The sequence below is a fragment of the Dichotomopilus funicola genome (genome assembly GCF_033296635.1).
Source record: "Dichotomopilus funicola strain CBS 141.50 unplaced genomic scaffold C8A04scaffold_56, whole genome shotgun sequence".
In the NCBI taxonomy this organism is placed as follows: Eukaryota; Fungi; Ascomycota; class Sordariomycetes; order Sordariales; family Chaetomiaceae; genus Dichotomopilus; species Dichotomopilus funicola.
Window position 1 is genome coordinate 126,556 of NW_026944077.1, and position 20,552 is coordinate 147,107.

Consider the following 20,552-nt stretch of genomic DNA (forward strand, 5'->3'; position numbering starts at 1 on the left):
CCCGCAGCCATGCAGTGACGTGCCCTGCGAGCTTGCCGAGAGCTGCTCTCCACTCTTTGGAAGCTTGATCGAACCACTGACTGCCTGCAAAAGCAAAGCTGCAACCTCCGCCGAACAACCCGCAATCGAATTGAAACCCTCCGCAACCTCAACACCACCAAACCTCAAAACACCAAACCGCTAAAATGATGCGCACCGCCGTCACCAAGCTCGCCCGCCCGGCGCTTTTCTCCCGCTCCTTCACCACCACCGCCCGTGTCATGGCGGAGGGTGACGTTGGTGCTCCTCCCAAGACTGGCGGCCCGGGGTGCGTTTCTTTCTTGCCCCTCCCTCCCCTTCCCCTTCGACCTAGTGTCGTTCTCTCTAGCAATGAGTAGCCCAAATTACAGCCAGAAGGGATTGAGTTATCACTCAATGCCTCTGTCCGAGAACTATCAAGTCCAATCATGCTTTCTCCAATTCCAATTTTCCACCATTTTCCCCTCTGCGAAACACCCCACCTCCATCCACCTCCACAACCACCTTCACCTGAGATGAATCTTGAACCCCCCCCAAAAAAACCAAGAAGATCAAAATTAACCAACCTTCTGTTACAGCGACGCCTTCCAAAGACGCGAGCGCGCCAGCGAGGACTACGCCATCCGCCAGCGCGAGAAGGAGAAGCTCCTAGAACTCCGCAAGAAGCTGGCCGAGCAGCAGGCTCACCTGAAGTCGCTGTCCGACCACATGTAAGCAAAGACCCTGCATATTTGGCTTGCTTTTATTGTCCTAGAGAGGGGAGAAGAGGAAAAAAGCCCAAAAAAAGAAACCTAAAAGAGATGCCGGAAACAAAGAGAGCAAGGCGACTTTCTCTTCACTACACCTGGATTGATAGACTGACATACTGGTTCACCCTTCCTTCCACAGCGACGAGATCACCCGCGAGCAGGGCGGCGAGCAGAACTAAGCGGAGCTCGCCTAAACCACGAGCCGAGCCGAGCCGGACCGAACCGGGGACGTGATGCTTTTACTCACTGTGCGCCTGGGAGACCCGAGGGAAGTGGGAAGAATGAATGACCGTGAATGAGGGAGCCTTTTTTAATGCCAGCCAGCCTGTGAACCTCAGATATGTGGCCAAGGAGGGGGGAATGGGCAGATTGATTGGGAAGACGGATGACAAGAGGCGGATGACTTTTCAATATGCTGCTGTTCATCTGCTTGAATTGGCGTGTTTATTTAGGCTGCCGTTCCAAGGTCCTGTTTTAGTCTCCTAGCTTTAGGTGTCCCACGGTATCTATCCTCGGGAAGAGGAAGCCCGGGACAAATCTACTCCGCTCTGGACAAGTACATATGACATTACACGTATACGGGGAATCAATTGGCCTCCCCTATCAAACGTCCCGTACCGCGTGTGCATTGTTTTATATCGCTGCGGTTCAGGTCCAATTGTACAGTACGTTCCATTCATGGACTATTTCTGATCTGTCTTAACCCAGACCTACGCCCTTCTCCTGTTAAAAACATACAGGTCAAATTTCCTGACCCAATACCCTGACATTATGGCCGTGGCCATCCCAAGTGCCTCTCCCCGCGGTCCCATACTCCCCTCATAACCGCCCGTGTTCAAACACACACAAGCCTTGCGCCCCCCCCCCCCACCCTTTCCTAAAAACACACTCTATTTGTACCCACCACGGTACGACCGGTAAAAGCTCTCAGCCGCGTCCGACTCGGTGGTAGACACATGCCCGCCCATGGAACCGCCGGCCTTTTGCGCGGCTGACACCTTGGCCTGCAGCGCCGCCGCGTTGGTGTCAATCCATTGCAGCTGGGACAGGTGGCCGTTGAGGACGCGGACGATTTGCGTAAGCTGTTTGTGAGTGTGACGTTAGTGGATGGTGGACGGTAACCAGTCGTGTTTTGTTTTAAAAAGAGAGGGATAAAATCAAACATAAAACCAAGGGGTAAAACATACCGGATCATCGGGCTTGCTGCCCTTGCTAACGGTGCTCGACATATCGTTGATTTCCTTGATCATCTTGCTCAAATCCTTGCCCATGTCGTCCAACCGATCAGTCAATTTCTCAGCCAGCTTGTACGTGCGCTCGCGCTCCTGGTCTGGGCCGGCCGCCTGCTCGCCACCCGCGCTGGCGCTGCTGGAACTGCCGTTTTTGGCAGATAGCTCGTTGAGGTCGGCCTCGTATCGATCCAGCCACGCCCCAAGTTCCTCCTGCTGGCTCTCCACGTTACCAAGCTGACGGTCGATCTCGGCATTGGCGCGCTCGGCCTCGTAGGTGCTCGTGTACAGCTTCTGGATCTTCTCGCCGTTCTCCACCAGCATGCGGTCCCACGCTGAAATCTTGGACGCCTGCTCCTTGAACTCCTTTTGGTACTTGGACAGGTCTGTCGCCCACCGTGTGATGATCTCGTCCATCGTCTTGTTCTTCAGCCGCGGGAGCTGCGAGCTGGGGCCCACCGTCGAGGCCGTGAGTGTGGCGGCTGTGCTAGCGTTGCCATTCAGCGCCGCGGGCGTCGCCGTGGTACCGACAGGCTTGGAACCAAATAAACCACCCTCAGCGGGCGCCGTTGTGGCGGCGGGGGCGGCGGTAGCGGTGGTGCTGGCAGCCGCAGGCGTGCTCGTGCTAGCGGGTGTGACGGTCGCCGTCTTAGCAAATAGGTTGGCGGCCGCTGCAGGGGCAGCCGAGCTGGGGGTTGCGATACCAGTCGTCGCAGGTTTCGCACCGAACAAACCACCGGGCGTCGCAGTTGATGCTGGGGCGCCACCGAACAGTCCAGAGGCAGGTGCCGCGGATGAAGCAGCTGGCGTGGCAGTTGGGTTGGAGGCGGGAAACAGGGACTTGGTGGCGGTAGGCGTAGAGGTTGACGGAGCTGCGCTGGCAGCGGGAGCGGCGCCTGTTGTAGCGCCCGTAGTAGCCCCAAACAACGGCTTGGCTGCGGCTGCGGCAGGGGTGGCAGCCCCGGACGCCGGGGTGGTCGTTGCGGCACCAAACAGCGACGGCGTGCCTGAAGCGGGAGCCTGGGCGGGTTTGGCTCCGAAAAGGCCACTGCTGCCGGCTGCTGCGCCGGTGGTCGCTTGTGGTTGAGCCGCGCTGGAAGCAGGCGTTGAAGTGTTCTGACCAAAAAGCCCTCCAGCACCGGCCGCGGGAGTGGCAGCTGGCTTAGCCCCGAGACCAGCACCGCCGAATAGGTTTGCGGCAGGCTTGGAAGAATCAGCCGGGGGGGCACCAGCGGGCGTAGTCGAACCAAGGGCCCCGAAAAGCGGTTTCGCCGGAGTCACCTGGGCGCCACCAGCCCCAGCAGCAGGAGCACCGCCGCCAAATAGGCCCGCGCCAGTACCAGCACCACCGCCTCCGAAAAGTCCCCCAGTTGTCGGTGTCGTAGCCGAGGCGGCAGGCGCGGCACTAGACGCAGCGCCAAAAAGTCCACCAGCCGGGGTGCTCGTGGCGGGAGCGGCAGTTGTGCCAGCGGGCTTCGCGCCGAAGAGGCTGGGTGTACCGGACGGGGCTGCGGCGCCCGACGCCGGGGTCGAAGTGTTTCCAAACATGTTGCCTGTAGTATTGTTGCCACCGCCAAAAAGCCCTGCTCCGGTCGCGGGGGTCGTCGTCGCCGTCGTGGGTGTGCTCGTGCCGCCCGTGGTACTGCCAAACAAACTGCTGGGCTGGCCACCAAGTGTTGACCCTCCAAACAAACCGGATCCGGTTTGAAGTGTGCTGGTGCCGCCGCTACTGGCAGGCTTAGAGAGCGAAAATGGCGATGCAGTTGAGCCGGCCGCGTTCCCAAATAGGCCGCCGGAAGCTGGAGCGGAGGTTGTGTTCGACTGCCCCGAAGCCGCGCTTGAGGCAGGTGTCCCAAATGTGAAGGACATGTTGGAAGACTGGCTGGGTAATTCCGCCCGCGGAGCGGAGCGAACGGACCTGGATTGATTATGGGGGCAAGAGCGAGAGATCAGACGCCTGACGTCGAGACTACCTAGGACAGGGAAATCGCGCTCCGGGAACACGCGCGAATCGCAATAGCCGCGGCGCGTCCGTTCGAAAACCGCTAAGAAAAGACAATCGAGTGACGATTATTCTGTATGTTTAGCTGTGTTGTCTGTTGATCGAGAAACCTCGGCGCGGCGATTGTGCAGCTTGTTGCGGTCGGTATACCATGTACCGGATTAATCGTGGAGATTGGGCCAAATCCCTATTCTATGAGGCAGATTTTGAAGAAAAAAACGAAAGCTCCTGATGGGCGAAATGGAAATTATGCAGCCCGTTTGCACTGCTTTGTTTGCAGAGCTCTTGTCAGTCGGGTGGTATCTTTGGCGGAATCGACTTTTGGCGGTTGCCAGACGCGCCTGGGAAAAAGCTTGGCCAAGCAGCGTGCCCCGCCACAGGCTTGAAGTTGAGTGGCGTTAGTGTGGCTTAAAACGGCAGAAGACCCACTTTCCTACACTCCGCAACCACCGTGCAACACTAGCAAGCGCCCGGACCGGGGCCGGGCATCGAAGATTCGAAATCAAGACCACCTCTGTTGGAGGACGACGAGACGCCTCATTCCCGGTGACCTTGTTACATGCCTACTTATGACTAGCTTGTAAAGTTATCGGTCAAATTTTTCAAGGGCGTAAGGAAATAATCAGTGGGTATAGCGCTCTAGCGCTCCGTTCCACTCGCGTCCTCGAACAGTTTGTCCGACGCTGAGTCTGTCCGAGACTCTGTGTCTCTTCAATCTTTCGCGCTCCGCATACTACAAATAGAGCCCCTCCAGCAAACCCCCAGTTTGCTTGCCCCGAAAGGCTGTATGAGAGAGAGGTGGCTGGGGACGGTGCCTGCCCCCCGAAATTTTCTCAATCGGGACATCTCCTGGCTCATAGTTGTACCGTTGTACGGGTTAAGGATGGGCTATGGTGTTGAAGCTGAGTGAGGGGAGTCATGGGCCATTGTGCTCTACCCCATCATCACAGAACCTAATATCTGGCCCAATCAACGTGCTAAGTTCCTCAATCGTGCTTACTGTTCAGGTTCGTTCCGTGATTTCGTGCCGACCTCCAGTCGATCGACTATTGTCACATGTACCAAATCAAAGAAGGAGGGCCAAAGTCTGCCGCCATCGACTCAAAGGCTATTTGTTGAGTTTACCTACCGGGAGGGCGGCTGCTCCTCGAGTGGTAAATTATTGAACAACAATGAGATTGCATTAATCAAATAATTAGTCGAAATATTTCAAAATCCCCAGCCCTCCTGTCATCGACTATCAATCAACCATTTTACCTCGCTACTTTTACCGGTGGTTAGGTTTTTAATCTGTTGCTGGCCGTACATCTGTACAGGTAGTTATCAGTCGCTTGTTAGGCTAACTATAAGCTAGTTGGTCGTAATCTTGTGCAGTTTGGGGACGCCATGCCAGAGTCAGACAAATTAACCTACCTAAGTCCTTGGAATCTGTACGCTTTGCCGGACCTGGAAACAAAGCTTAGAAGGAACCTTGACTCTAGGCAAACGCATACCACTCGGTGCCTTTGAGCCTTGAGGGCTTTATCTTAAACCTTTGCATAGCAACCTATGCAACGCCTCGTCATTGCGTTCAGGCAGTAACCTCCTTGTATTTTTGGGCACCTTCTTTGATTCGGACTCGTGGCAGTGTCGGGCTGTGTCGAAATCGTGGCGAGAGGATTATAATTAGCCCTAAGCCGTCTTTGTTGAAATGTTATCAGGCAAAATGATAGGGTACAATAACAGAACGACGAATGCAGCGATGCCCAATTAGTACTTTTGAACCCCCGCCCGAGGACATGCCTAAGGGGACAAAGCGGGTTGTGGTAATAATTAGAGGGGCTGAAGATGCCTCATGTTGCAACTTGCGCTCTTTCCTTAGACTCTCCCAATAACCATCTCGACTCGACAGCCCTGTGGTTAACACAAACACATTGCAACTCACGGAGACGGTACAACTCACGGATATATTGCAACATTATAACATTACCATGGCTGCACGTCCTAACATTCCCTATTTTGCCCCTGCCGAGCTGCTGCCTGCGCCCCTGCCGACAGTGGCAGAAATTCTGGCTTCCACTACACGCCTTTCCAAGGAATATGAGAATCTTGTGTACCGCGTTGGTGAGCACTTCGCCGTCAAGTTCGGACCTGGGGTCCATATCCAAGAGGGCGAAAACATGTATTTCGTTCAGCATTCGACGCAAATCCCCGTCCCCAAGGTTTACGCGCTGTTCCATGACGAGAGAACCAATATGGACTTCATTGTTCAGGAGTACATTTCAGGAACTGACTTAGACCTTGTCTGGGGAACTCTCGACACCAACCAAAAGCAAAATATTGCTTCGCAGCTTCACCGGTACCTGAAAGAGCTGCGCAGCATCCCCCCGCCGGGCTATTATGGCGGCATCTAGAGGCAGCCAATTCGAGACTTCCACTTCCTCGATTGGGATCGAGACGGCCAGCACTACCTTGACAGCCTCATCTCGGGGCCGCACGAAACCGAGGACCAGTGGATTGAGGCGATGTGGCAATGCGTTATCAAGGCGTCTGTCATCCGGAGGGATCCGGAGGACCAATACATGTTGCCGTTAGTTCGGCACTACTACCAGATTATTTTCAAGGGACACGAACCAGTCTTCACCCACGGGAACATCCTGCCGAGAAATATTATGTTACAGGAAGATGGAACCGTTGTTTTGATCGACTGGGAGCGAGCCGGATGGTATCCCAGCTACTGGGAGTTCTGCTGCACTGTGAATATCGTCAAATACATCGACGACTGGGGGAGTTGGATTTGTAAGATACTGGACGAGGAATATGTCGGACAATTGGGTTGGATGCAAAATCATCGTAATGCGATTAGGTAGGGGTAGCTAGAGATGAGGGATACTTGGAGTTAAAAAGCATGTAAAAAGAGAAAGAAAATGGAAGTAGAAAAGATCCTGCCCCCAATTACTCCCATTTCCCCCTCTCGCGCCCTCTCTTCTCCAACCTAACACCTCATCTACGGCCGCCTGGCTGGCTCCGCGCACGCTCCTTGATCACACCCCCTTAGGGGTTCCAAAGTTCCGCTCTCGCGCAGCGTTCTTACAAACTCCAATGTCCACTCCTCCTGTGTCTTGCTGCAGTTGGTGACCTGCGGAAAGGTATTGAACACACCGCGTATCCTCTCTTCAAAATCGACTCGTTGTATCCAGCCGGCAAACTCTAGACGGCAACTCGGGTCGGACCGACGTGGCGGTGGTGATGACCTAACTACGAGCGTCACCGGCGGTATGGAGGCGCTAACGGCAAGCTGAAACATTCATCCCTGGGTAGGCGGGTTCAGGGGTACTGCATTATAGGGGTTCATCGGCGGGATGTACCTGCTGTCGACGAAAATATAGTGGCTGCTGCAATTGTGAGCCGACCGGGGTGGCGGGATTTCGCTTTGGCTTTCCTTAACGAGATACACTCGGTATCTGTAATATTCAAACATGGGATCTTCGTCGTTGTGCTTGGGGGAGAGCATATTGTTGGCGGGTTCTTCTTATCCGAAGTTGACACGAAGGATAAAGCAGGACGTGGTTGGAAGGAAATTGGAATGAGGATGGACCTAAAGCCCTCTCTCATTGCCAATGTCCCGTTTAATATACATGAAGCCATTCCCTGTGAGATAAAGAACCACAGGCACCTGGACATTGGCCATTATTCAGTGTGAAATGGGTGAGTGCAAGGTTCCAGATACGAAGACAAAACCTTTATGATAAGCCGCATGGACCAGATGGTCAGCCTCCCCAAAACAAGGCCCTTGCTCTCTGAGACATACAAACAAGGATGACCTCCTGAGTGGGAGGCTGCGCTTGACTTCATGCGGCTGCGAGACGCGATATCGGAAGATAAACAGCCACGCAAAGTAATGGCAACCATCATGTGATCTTTGTTACAAGCTTGTCTGGTCATGTCAACACAGAACAGCCGGAGTATGAAAATGGATTAAGTGAGTACCGTCACAAGCTTCTTCGGCTGAGAATGATAAGCTATCGTTGACGAGAGCCGCCGGAGTTGGATGGTTCGACAACATCATCATTGGGCTCCTGTAGCCAAGTGCCCCAGTCGCTTTCAGCTAAAAATTGGGACACTGCGGGGTTTCCAAAAGGTCAGGTTCTTTGTCCTGAGTGGTAACCCATTTTTATCGTCGGCTGTTTTGGCATGGCGATAATAACGGAAAGAAACCACTTTTCATCGCTTTGTCGTCCAACTCCTGGTCCTCCCACTATGTTTCACAAGTTGATCTTTCAAGTCTTTGAGGGTTCAATCTAAACCACATTACCACACTTCCTGTACAGCAACGGTAAGAGACCCCGGATAAACGGATTTAGTAACTTAGTTGCCCAGGTAACTTGTTCCGTTTGTTGGACAATGTGTAGCTGTACCCCAATACAGGGGAAAACTGCCCAACCTGCAGACGCGACTTGGATGGCGGGAGAAAGGCAGAATACCACATGAGGCTCTAAATGCACCTATTGCGACAAAGGTAAGGCTGGCTATACTAGTCGTCGGTCGACGCTACAAACGGCAAGGGGGAATCAGGGATTCTTGCTAAGGTCACACACCACGTCCCGAGGATGTACCAATGGGTTCAAATGCAGTGTCGCAAGGCAACCACAGCTTCTGGAGTTTGAGTAATATAGGAGCAATATCGAGGTACTTGGGTTTCCCAAGGAAGATGTTTGTAGACGTCGCGAAGCATGTTAGAACCATTATCCTTATTTCTGATACAACTATATCAAGCAACGAGAAACACTCGTGAATGACATAATTAACATATACGTGTATTGTAGAATAAAGTAGACACTGAGGATTGTAATCAAGAGCCTTTTATTTTTCTTTTCTTTCCGATTACTAATATCTGTATTATTGTTTGTAGGGTTCCAACCTCGCTAGGCTGGAATATTCCATGCTACGGAGCATCACAACCATAGAATGCTAGGAGCCAAGTTGGCAACCACGGCCGATAGGAATACCAGAGGTCCAGAACCAGAGGGAAGAATCTTTATGAGGTTGATATGGTAACATGGTTAGTATTCACTTAGTAATTCTGCCACGCTATCGCTAGTTCAACCGGGCGCTGCCTCCTTTCCACCTTGGTGGCTATAGACGGTCCATATCGGGAGGCCTGCAATGCACAGTCAACCAGCAATGAAGTGCCAACAGACGGTATACTTCGCAGCGTCGATTCGGCCGACGCTACAATTTAAAGGCCGTTTAATACCACTGCTAGCTATATATATTGTTTCCAACCCCGGACGGTATGCAGATTCCGATTGGCCGAATTTGCAAAGGTGGGGTAGGTTGTCCTTTCCAGCGCCACAGCTGGGCTGAGATTTTGAGAGGCAAGTCCACCAGTGTCTCGCCGCACTGAGGAGGACCAGAACCCGGCAGACCATGGTCTAGACTCCGGACAAGACAGCTCACTCGCTGATGCATTCCCGGATTGGCAGTCCAGATGTTTGGAGTGTCTGTGCAACGTGCGACACACCACTCTCGCGAATCCACGATCGGGATTTTCACCCACATCTTGTGCCCACTCCATAAAGGCGGTTTGAGGCCCTTTCCGGAGTTATCGACCCCTCCCCTCTTCCCTTCTTCGCAGTGGATTTCTGGTTCGAAGCATCAAGCAACCAAAGCCTGCAACGGCTCCTGCAGACAAATACAGCGTCCTTGTTGTTACCTGCGCATACGTATTCCACATAAGTCGTCCACGTAAATATTTACACACCTTATCTGCCGACGCACCTACGCCCAAGGCTCTGGAAGAATGTCGTCGTCCCGCCGTAACAGCCTTTCCCCTCCAGAGAGGCAGGATGCGGCCGATCCAGGGGCCCGCGATTTAGGTACGCAGCAGCAACCGCTCTTCGCCTTCTCCCCCCACAGTCGGTAATTCGCGCCTGATTAACACCCCTCCTCTGTAGCGGAAGCATCCGATTCCGAGGAGCACTATTCCGATGCCCAATCGAAGGCCGAGGCCTCTGCCCGAGCCTCGCCAGTCCCCAGGACGAGAGTTGAGCGGGTGGACGACCGCCCCGCATATGGGGAAGTTCCCGGTACGGCGGCCTATACGCTGCGGGAGGGCGATGCCGAGCCGGACGAGATCGCCATTATCCCGGACCCAGAAGATCCTTCCAACGCCTTGACCAGCTCCGAATCCGAGGGAAATGAGCCCGCATCAACTCCCGGCGGCCGCCCCATACCCAAGACGGTCGTAGAAGAGACACCAGATGGCGAGGGCTCTGTGACACACCCAGAAAACAGGCAACGGCGCCTGTCAGATGCGCGTCCAGACGTGGTGGTCAAGGCCGATGGGAAGGTGGAAGAAAACGGTGCTGCAAATGGTACGGATGCGTAATAGTCGTTCTGCTATCAAGACATCCCTGAATCTCTCCTTTCCAACCTTCCACCCTTTCTCAATCACTTTACCGATTCCATCTCTTTCCATAGCTCGTATTGACTTATCATCTTTTATTTCGCGTAGATTCCCCAGTATCACCCTCTCTAAGTACTCCCACCGCGCCCACCACAAGGAGATCTTCGCTCGCGGCGAAACAGTCCCCTCTAAGTCTGGACTTAGCCCGGCCTGAGAGTGCCGTGGAGGATGAAGACGATGACGACGACGAGGAGGGTGAAGACGAGGATGGAGATGGGGATCAAGACAACGACTTTGGGGATGACTTTGACGACTTTGAAGAGGGCGACGAAGACAGCGACTTTGGCGACTTTGACGAAGGCTTCCAAACCCCAGCTCAACAACCACAACCATCAAATCCCGCCATCGCAGCTTCATCACTCCCTTTTGTAAGCCTTCCTCCCTTACACCCGTCCCATGCGTCCACAACCCGACAACTTCACGGCTCACTAATAGTACCTTAGGTCATCCCCAACTTTGAGGATCTCAGCCCCCCCGAAGTTATCTCCGCCACAGAACCCTACCTCGCAGCACTTTTCCCATCTCCAGAATCCACACCTACACTCCTACCTACCCCATCCGCCAAGGAAAACCCCATATTTTTGACACAACGCTCCGCCTCGCTCTGGTCTCAACTAGTTGCCCCCCCTCCTCTACAGCCCCCAGATTGGATCCGCTCGCGGATCCGTCGTCTTTTTCTCGTTTCGCTCGGCGTCCCCGTTGACCTCGACGAGATCTTGCCCGCCTCTTCTAAGCAAAAGAAGCTTGTCCTTCCTTCACTGCATCGCACCACCAGCACCGGCTCGCTGCGCAGCCGTGTGTCTAGCGACTCCCGTGGAGTCAGGGGCGGCGACGGGGCAGACAAGCAGTCAAGAAGGAAAGACTCCGGAACAAGCTCTTCCCGCGAACCATCGTCGTCTAAACGGGCAAAACGCGCCGAAGCAGGGGCGGGCACGGGAACCGGCACAAGAACAAGCAGCGCTGCCCACGGTACTAGTCCCGAACGGCTTTTTGATTCCGCTGCGGCATTGCGGGAATGTAGCTTGACGGACGCCGCGCTAGACGGTATGACAGACGCAGAGCTGCTGGCACATGTCAAGCGGCTGGAGACTATGCAGGAGAAGGCACATACCGTGCTGGCTTATTGGCAGCGACGAACAGATGAGAAGATTGGCGACCGGGAAGCATTTGAGGGAGTGATTGAAAACTTAGTGAAGCATGCTAGGAAGGTGAGGAAATAACAAGACAACGAGTGCTGGAATTTTGGCTGGATAAGAACCAACTATCTATGTATCTCAGGCCTAGGATTGGAGTAAACGAAGGAGGCATCAAATATTTCACCAGGCAGTTGATATCACAGGGGAAGCATAAGCTAGGCAATCGAAGAAACAAGGAATACCCGCATAAAGAGGCCTAATGTCAGACAAATGAAGCTGTGGGGTGGGTTGTTACTACGTCTCACCACCCGTCTCCCCTGAGTCGTTTTTTTTCCTGTCCAGAGGTACGCCTATCCATCTCCCGTCCACCCGCTCATCCTCGTTCGCATAGGTATTATGACACACTACCTTCGCACACATAGCTTTGCTCAAGTACGTCAAGTTTGAGACAGTGTTACTACAGCAGTTCGGTGGTCTTTCTACCACGCCATATCACCCATAATCTGGATATGGATTTGCGTGTATGTGACAAAACAAAGGACGCCAGGATTTTCCTCCCTCAAGATTCCTAAAACCGAAAGCTAGTAAATCGCTCCTGTCCTTGTCCCTACCGCCTCCCTGCCGCCCTTCCTCATAGCATCCGTGAAAGAAGATTACACTTAGGAGGTGCTGGGCTCCAACGTGACACCGCTGTAGAAGAGAAAACTCGTTAGTAAGTGTGTTCGTTCACTCTGAAACAAAGGGGAGATAAGTATGAGCGTAAAGGGGTCACCTACGCTGCGATAGTAGCCCAACCGATGAGACGCCAGTGCTTCTCAATACGTCTGCTAAGAGCGACCTTCTCGCCGATATTTGTGCAGGCCGGGCTCGTGAGTTGGAGCTTGGCAGCATCCTTCTTGATGGCCACAACCTTGGCACCAGTCGAAGTCGAACCGATGTTGACCATGATAACCTCATTTTTGGCCAGCTTGTCGACCTTGGCCTGCTTACCGTCGGCCGTGCGCACACCAAGCAAGCGGCGGAGCAGGTAGAAGTTGACCTCGATCTCACTGTAGATCTCGGGAAGGCGGCCCTTGAGGCCCAGCACGAAACCAACCAGACGGTCGGCACGGCAGAGGGTCGGGTCGATGCGCGTGCCCACACCGATGAGACCACCGGGGACAGCGTACTTGAGGTCGTTGGCCTCCGAGTTGAGAGAGACAATACGGCTGAAGATGGGCGTGCACTTGAGGTTGCCCTTGTCGTCACGCGACACAATACCGGGTCGGATCTCGATTTCGTCGCCAAGCTTAAGCAGACCGTGCAAGATACTGCCACCAGCGACACCACCCTTGAGCTCGTCAATCTCCGCACCGGGCTTGTTTACATCGAAGGATCGGATAACAATCATGTGCGGGTCTTGCGAGAAGTCTCGTGGGGGGATCGGAATAGTGTTGACAATCGCGTCGTTGATGGCGTCGATGTTAAACTTGAGCTGGGCCGAGATGGGAATGATAGGCGACTTTCCGGCGACCGTACCCCTGATAAACTTGAGAATTGAGTCGTAGTGCTGCTTGGCCGCCTCCTCGCGCATGAGGTCCACCTTGTTTTGAAGAATGATAATCTTGTCAAGCTTCATAATCTCAATAGCGGCCAAATGTTCCGAGGTCTGTGGTTGGGGGCAGGATTCGTTGCCAGCAATAAGTAGCAGGGCGGCGTCCATGACGGCGGCGCCCGACAACATGGTGCTCATCAGAATATCGTGACCAGGGCAATCGACGAAGCTGTTCCATTATGGTCAGCAAGGCAACTAGGAGAAGGGCAGTGTCTTCAGGCAGCTACGCCAGACACAAGTCGTGCCATAGTAAACATGTTATAGTGGAGAGGAAAGCAACTTACGATACGTGACGGAGCAAACGGTATGTCCCTGCGCAACCCTCCCGCTCACAGGGGGGGTCGACTTCCTTCTCACTCTTGTAGCTCCGGTAGCATGTTGGACGCGGGCACTCGGGGTTGTCGCACTGGTAGATCTTGGCGTTGGCATAGCCGAGCTTGATGGTGATGTTACGAATGAGTTCGTTCTTGAAACGGACGGTCTGCACGCCCGAGATGGCCTTCACCACCGTTGATTTCCCGTGGGCGACATGGCCAATCGTGCCGATGTTGATGGTAGCTTGCCGCGCAATAATCTCGGGCGTCAAAGGGCTCAGGGCCTTCACATCGAGATCGTTCGGGTCGGTCTGGGGTGGGAGTGGAGGTTTCTGAACAGCTGGGGTGGGAGCAGGCGTTTTCTTGAGAGCGGACTTGATCGGCTTCTCATTAATCTCGTGGTCTGATTCCTGGGCATCGATCTGGGACTCGTTGCCGGAGTCGGACTCCGACTCAATGTCGTTGCCGAACTTGTCGCCGTTGGCAGCCATCGTGGGTGGTGACTCTTATTGGGTTCCGCGGGGTAATGGATTTTTTTGCGACCCCTCGTCAAATATTTTGCCGACCTTGTTTCAGGTGGGGAAGTCGAATGTAAACGAGACGGTCGTTTTAGTATGCCTAGTGGCGCGATGCACAAGGTATAGCGACCGTGATGGTGGGGTTTGTCTGCAGGAGACCGTTGGAAAAAGAACGGAGTATCGATATTTCTCACGATTTTCGTGTGCAGTCATCGGTAGGCGTGAGTCCTCGATCATTGCCAAGACCGAGTGCTGGCTGGGCTTGCGCTTGTCCATTTACGGTTAGCTCATTTTGCCCCACGCAAAGCTGATAAAAGAATCGAGCAAGGCAAACCACCTACGCAACCGAACCAACAAGCGAATAATTTTTTCATCAAGGGGTTTTGTGTTGATGATGACATCTACATAAAATACAACACTCTCTTGCAAACTTGCATGCTCGATCTCCAAAAGTGTATCCTGAATTCGTGTTTAAACTAGGTAGGTATCCCACCCTAACCCTGGCGCTGCCAGGACTGGAGCCTTCATTTTCATAATTACATGTCACAACATCGGCACTGCCGTTATCAATCGAATTCAAGTTCATTCACTATAAGGAGGCAAGTTTCGACACATAGACTTTTCAAGGTGATGGATCTCAGACCGACAAAAACTCTATTTCAGCGCTCCTACATGCTGGTTTGTACTTGGGATCTTCGTACCCTCCGTGCCGACCGATTATAAAGGGATTGAGCGGGAAGCTTCAGTTCAGTCTCGTTGCGGCTACGTCTTTGGGACTGTGGGGCTGGGACTCAACTACACAGTAGAAGCGTCTGGATTTTTTCATCGTTTCAACGCCAAAGAGACAGGTGAGCTGAGCTGAGGGATTGAAACATTACTGTCAGTGCCCCAAATTCTGAAACAAGTTAGCCAGAAACGTGTCGATGTTTCCCGTGATAGTTTGTTTAGCCACCTGCGAGATGCGTTCCCTTTCAAGATGATGGGGCTGTGTTTTCCAGCATATTCAGCTTCGTTCTCGCCGGGGGTTGGCATACCAGTGAGGATCTGCCCAAGTGAATGCGGCGCAGCTTGAAACATGCAGGTCCAGCCTCATTGCATCGCAATCATCTGCCGCAGAATAACACTACACGTGCAAATCGCGGCATGGCCCAACCCGCCCACGAACGCAGTGCAATGGGATTAATTTGGGAAACACACTGCTATGTGCCATATTTGAAACACAGGACGGTAACTCGGGAGCGTGTCTGGTCCCAATATCAACGGCTCATCGCGGGAGGGTGAACGACACCCAGCCAGGATGCTACCACTGAATAGATTCCATGGTAGACGAGAAGCAGGCTGGTGGTAAGTCAGGAGCCGTGCTTGTTTTATGTTGACTGCCCACGCGTTGATAGCAGCAATGCCCGGTTCAGACCCGTAGATATGCGGGACGTGACCCTGGAACGACGAAAAGAGGTCCGAGGGAGTGGCTCTTCCCGTTCCTACCATGTAGTCCGTGACACAACCACGCGTCCCGGTATCACGGACGCGGCTAAGAGAGTAGGACCGTCGTAGCAGTCGGGAAACCGGGGGTTGGGAAGATGTATCGTGTGGCCATCATGTGGAGAGTGGTCTCTCTTCCATGCACACACTTTCGGATCTCTTCTGCAACTACCACAGTTACCAGCAAAGAAAAAAAACAGTAATCGCTAATGTTCGCCAATCTCACGGTGAGTGTGGGTTGGCGTGGAGGAAATTGCATGACAATAATTGAGGTTTCAGTTCTCGAAATCTGTTAGCGGGCAAGCTGGCCTCGGGCGTCTTAACACCGAGCAAGATTTGGACCGGGCTGGTTCGAGCGAGATAAGAAAACCGGCCTCCCGGCTTCCGCAACCCCATGAGACGATCCAGAGAGCTTCTTTCGGTGGTGAGCGAAGCAGTTTTTGCCTCGCCTCTGGATGCTGTTGAACAATGTGGGTTGACTCTTGAGGTCAACCGCTGTGGGGGCGTGGTTTACCGCCCGTCCTGCATGACCGACAGGTCTATCACGGCGATCTCGATGTTGATTGGACACAGAGTCTGGGCTGTCCGAACCCCACCAGTGATGGGAGCCGATCATTGGCGGCACGGATGGCAGATGGGCGGCAGGGGTTCGACGGCTGCTTCCTCTTGCCGCCCAACCACAAGGCCCGCATTGCCCCTCTCCTGCTTCCGCTCAACTGTCCAGCGCGACCTCAGCTTCCAATTCGGCAAGAATGGCCCTGACTTTCCAGCCGCCGTCCCCCAATAGGCCTTTGCGCACTTGCATCTTTGATTGCCCAGGTTGCAACGAGACCGGGCAGGGAAGAAGTGAGAGTGCGGGCAGCGAAGCGACGGGAATTTTGCAGTCACACTGCTGGACTCTGGACCGCAGCGGCCATTCAGGACACACGCGCGGTCACCTAGTGTCTTGAGAACCGACAACAGAGGGAATTCGTTCGAAAGCTGGCGGTGCTGGCACCACAGCGAGGTCAACGAATGATCCGAGGCACCGGCGATGGTGATCGGGAGGGGTGGCGTTGCAAGACAATGAAGCGGCATCGCTTCCAGCTCTCCCGGTTCTCGGTTCGTCAACATGGAGTTGGGGGCTTCGTCGGCGCCATTGTGTCCTCCCCTGCCACTTCGGCACACCATCACACCATGGCCCGTGGAACAAGGGCTTCTTGACGATCCAGCCCCTCCCGGCGCGAGGAGAGACCCCGAACATCCATCCATACATACCTCACACGCCCCCGCTGTTTTGCGCTAGAAACCCGTTGACGTTTGAAATTATCAACGCCCTCTACATATTCTCCCCGTAGGCGCCGAATCGCCCTCCTTTGTAAAGCGAAGTTTGAGGAAACTGGCTTGCCGAGACACGCATCGCAGCAGCAGGCCGGACTTTTTCCCCTGCGCAGTCACCTCATTTTCGGTCTTGTAACCAGCATCCGCACGCCGAGGCCGCCTTTCTGGGCCGCCGAGCTTCGACTTGCAGCCGACCAGTCGCCCCCATCACCCCGCTGGGCGTCTAAATTCGCTTCGCGAGTCGTCGAGCTTGATTGACACCCCAGCCCTGCGACCTATCAGCTTGCCCATCCACCCTTCGCAGAAGTGCACACCCCTGCCGGGTGTAAGTGTCCCTCGGCGGCTTCCCGTCGCGCCCGTTGAACGAGTCGAACGACTATTAGCTCACGCTCCCACCCAGCAAGCGGATCCCCTCCTCCCAGTCCATCCAGCGGCTATTGAAAACCACGACGGGCCCCAAGGCGGCGCTTCCGTTTCGGAATCTCTCTTCCTTTTGCAGCTGGCCTCATATCAACCGACCGTCCCCTGGATTCCTTTCGACTACCGAAGCTTGCCTCTGGATTCAGCATCTCACACCAGTGATAGACTGACTGACCGATCGTCCCGCTGTGCAACGCTAGTATTGAAGAAGCGAAGGCTGGTTTCTTCCTTCTTTATTCTCTCTATTTTCACTCCGCGGGGGAACAACAAGAAAAGTAAAGAAAAAAAAGAACAGTCAACAAAGACATTAGTCACTGTCAGCGTGTTCGCTGTCGTCCTCGCCGACCACCATGGTTTCCGACGAGAAGAAGCGGCCCGCGGCCCTCAATTTCAACCTCCCACCAGCTCGCACCATGTCCGCCAGCTCGGTTTCCACAGCAGATTCAGCATCCACCTCATCATCACTATCAAAGCCACCAAGGACACCACGGTTTGCCGAAGCCACCGCCATCCACTCCCCGGTCAACCCAAAACAGCTTCCCTTTTCCGAAAAGTCACAAGTAGCGCAAGCACAACCAGGGGATGTCGGATTCGGGTATATCGGGGCGGGAACTGGGAATCGGGAATCAGTTGCCATGCCTATGACACCAAGGTCCCCATTGAAGAGTGCGATGAAGGTTCCCGGGACACCAGGGCGCGCGTTGCAAAACCCCCTGAGCCCTACGTTCAGGGAGGAGCAGATCTTGGAGAGCAAGGAAAAGTCGACGGACAAGGAGCAGGCGCGGGATCTGGTACGTTCACGTGCGATTATTCGGAGGTGAGATCTGAGCTAACAACATAACAGAAAATCAAGACGCGGGTGCGGATGGCCAAGTTTGCCCTGCGCGGTGTCAACTTCAGCTGCAGTCTCGTTATCCTCGCCATGGTTTCGTCCTCGTTTGCCATCTTCAACGCCACCAAAACTCTTCCTGCGATGAGTGGTCTGCCTGCGTGGGCTGAAGGCACTGGAGGCAGCGCGTGGCCGCAAAAAGTGGTTCTAGCCTGTTCGTGTGTCTCGTTACTCATCTGCATCACCGTCTTTATCGGTTACTGCCGTGGTGGCCACCGTAGGGCCGAGAAGGTCGGGGTTTACTACACCCTGTTCGCCGTCGGCTGGTTCATTTTCAGCATGGCCATGTGGGCGATGGCGGCCGGCATCATCCAGGTCACTCGCAACAACAGCTCCAACAAGGATATGTGGGGATGGGCCTGCGTCGACAACCGCCGGTCGCATCTGTTCGCCGACAAGGTCGACTACGCGCTCGTGTGTCGCCTCCAGGACTGGACGCTAATCTGCATCATCATCGAACTCGTGGTCGAGATCATCAGCATTACCCTCTACAGCATTGTTTTCTACCGCTACTGGTCCAAGCGCAAGCTGCGCAAGTCGATGGACATGCGCGACAAGGCTCGCTCCGATCTTTACCTCGCCCAGCTCCGCACACAGTCCGCGCCCAACACCCCGGGTTTCGGCCCCAAGTCTCCCGCCTTCTCGCAGTACGCCATGTCGCCGCGCTTCCCGCCGTCGGCATACCGATCCCTTGGCGACATTGAGGAAGGCGCCGCGCCGCCCTTTACCCCCGGCGGCAAGGGTCTCATCATCCCCCAGTCGTCCTTCTCCCCCAAGCAGGCCGGCTTCAAGCTCCAAGCCCCGCCTACCAAGGCCAACCCGGCCACCCCCGCTACGCCCAAGGCTGGTTACAAGCCGCCCTCCGCTCTCGATCTGTCCCCATCATCAACCACCGCTCCGGAGCTGCCACTTGCGTCTGGCGCCGCCACCGGTCATACTGTCAACGACCATGCGCCCGTCGCGGATGGCGAGCAGCAGTACGAGGCTGTGCCCATCCCTGGCGCTTATGCCGGCCAGGCTCTCCGTAGCCCGCCGCCGGTGCAGACGACGTTTAACCTCCCCGGGCGATACGCGTAAGGGAAGGAGAGTGGTCAAGGCCTCCAACATATATACAGTCATTAAGCGTCACTTATTTTTCGTTTCTTTCTTGGATATGGGTCCGTGCTTTCCGGTCCATCTTCTGTCCTCCTTTTTTTTTTGTCTTTTACTTTCCTCCATTATTTACCCCTTTTTTTTTTTTTTGAAATTGCTGGACATAACTGTGGCGTTGGCGGGCGAATACCAAACAAAGCGGGCTGGGACTCTCGGAAGCGGGCGGCGGTGTTGATTGAAGTTGAGCGTAATTTGGATCTGATGTGTACAAGTAGTGGGATAGTAAATGTGGATGGATGACGATGATGGTCGAGAAGAAGTTGAACCATTGAACCGGTGAACTGGCGGGATGACATGTCCAGACATTGACAGTGCAGTTTATTTTAGCAAATTTACCACATAAGTTCTCCTGCTTCTCAACCACAAGTCAAGTTGCCCCAGGCCGAAGTGACCTACTCAGACGACATAGACTGTGTACTAACCGTAGCCCCCGGGATTTTGTTTACAATAACATGCCAGCAGATCTAAACTTACCTAGTTTGCTGCGGATTTCCAGCACCATGCAACGACCCGAGCCATGGGCTAGGCTGGATGTGGGGATGTGGTAGATATCGACGATAGCGATAGAATTCGAACCCGACGAGCGGCTACTGCGTCGTAAAGGGTTTTAAATCCTTCCATGAGGTCTGACAACTAACCTGGAATTCGTCCGTCGGTTCCGCCTCTGACGACGTCGAGTTGGTTGATAGAAGAGGGTTAGGGTTTATTAAGGGTGCCTTGCTCCCTTGTTGAACGGACGAATAATTTTCGCTTTTCACACAACGTGCATGGTGTAATCTCCATTTAAAAGTTGTTTTGGGTACGAAGTATTCCATAGTGCCTTGGGTAACGTTATTGTGCCTTCATACTTCAGTACACGACCATCTCGGTCCATATTCAGGGAACCCAAGTCATGTAGATTTTTCGGGGCGGAGGGCTGTTCTGGATTGCCATGCGATAAACAGGGTAGCTTCAGGAAAAGATCAAGATCAGTGCAAAGACCGTTCTGTCGGTAATACTAGTAGGAAGGGAAGGGAAGCCTCTTCGCGATCGCCAGTTTGTAAACAAGTTGGTACTCTGTACACTACCTCACTAAGTGTACACGTATACATACACTTTTAGGTACTTCGTCGGGAGGTGGAAAAAGGATGTTAAGCGAACCCCTGAACGGCCATGATCAAAGCTTCGATCGACCGAAGCGCCAAGCAAGATCCGCTGTGGGCCCCTGTCGCGGCAGTGAGACGAGATGACACTTGACACGATGCGACACTGACAATTTTCTTAAATTTCCAAGTTCCCATC

General features: G+C 54.0%; 6 protein-coding genes across 6 annotated transcripts; 4 read left to right on the top strand and 2 right to left on the bottom strand.

The window, feature by feature from the left end:
- Window positions 1-185: 185 nt before the first annotated feature.
- C8A04DRAFT_30841 (mitochondrial ATPase inhibitor, IATP-domain-containing protein) lies at window positions 186-946 on the top strand (the record flags this gene model as incomplete). The annotated part of the gene is made up of 3 exons (XM_062781542.1): window positions 186-307; window positions 597-728; window positions 907-946. 3 exons carry the CDS (start codon window positions 186-188, stop codon window positions 944-946), a joined length of 294 nt encoding a protein of 97 aa, XP_062634969.1.
- Window positions 947-1,657: 711 nt separating this feature from the next.
- On the bottom strand, window positions 1,658-3,865 carry C8A04DRAFT_13955 (Nsp1-like C-terminal region-domain-containing protein; the record flags this gene model as incomplete). Its single annotated transcript, XM_062777912.1, has 2 exons — window positions 1,658-1,849; window positions 1,955-3,865. The coding sequence occupies 2 exons, from the start codon at window positions 3,863-3,865 to the stop codon at window positions 1,658-1,660; spliced, it is 2,103 nt and encodes a 700-aa protein (XP_062634970.1).
- A 2,103-nt stretch (window positions 3,866-5,968) lies between these two features.
- On the top strand, window positions 5,969-6,847 carry C8A04DRAFT_38991 (kinase-like domain-containing protein; the record flags this gene model as incomplete). Its single annotated transcript, XM_062784414.1, has 2 exons — window positions 5,969-6,336; window positions 6,394-6,847. The coding sequence occupies 2 exons, from the start codon at window positions 5,969-5,971 to the stop codon at window positions 6,845-6,847; spliced, it is 822 nt and encodes a 273-aa protein (XP_062634971.1).
- Window positions 6,848-9,780: 2,933 nt separating this feature from the next.
- Window positions 9,781-11,666, top strand: C8A04DRAFT_38992 (uncharacterized protein; the record flags this gene model as incomplete). The annotated part of the gene is made up of 4 exons (XM_062784415.1): window positions 9,781-9,856; window positions 9,935-10,354; window positions 10,495-10,814; window positions 10,890-11,666. The coding sequence occupies 4 exons, from the start codon at window positions 9,781-9,783 to the stop codon at window positions 11,664-11,666; spliced, it is 1,593 nt and encodes a 530-aa protein (XP_062634972.1).
- Window positions 11,667-12,241: 575 nt separating this feature from the next.
- Window positions 12,242-13,981, bottom strand: C8A04DRAFT_30845 (P-loop containing nucleoside triphosphate hydrolase protein; the record flags this gene model as incomplete). The annotated part of the gene is made up of 3 exons (XM_062781543.1): window positions 12,242-12,272; window positions 12,359-13,345; window positions 13,461-13,981. The coding sequence occupies 3 exons, from the start codon at window positions 13,979-13,981 to the stop codon at window positions 12,242-12,244; spliced, it is 1,539 nt and encodes a 512-aa protein (XP_062634973.1).
- Window positions 13,982-17,580: 3,599 nt separating this feature from the next.
- C8A04DRAFT_30846 (uncharacterized protein) lies at window positions 17,581-19,196 on the top strand (the record flags this gene model as incomplete). Its single annotated transcript, XM_062781544.1, has 2 exons — window positions 17,581-18,021; window positions 18,075-19,196. The coding sequence occupies 2 exons, from the start codon at window positions 17,581-17,583 to the stop codon at window positions 19,194-19,196; spliced, it is 1,563 nt and encodes a 520-aa protein (XP_062634974.1).
- Between the last annotated feature and the right edge of the window lie 1,356 nt (window positions 19,197-20,552).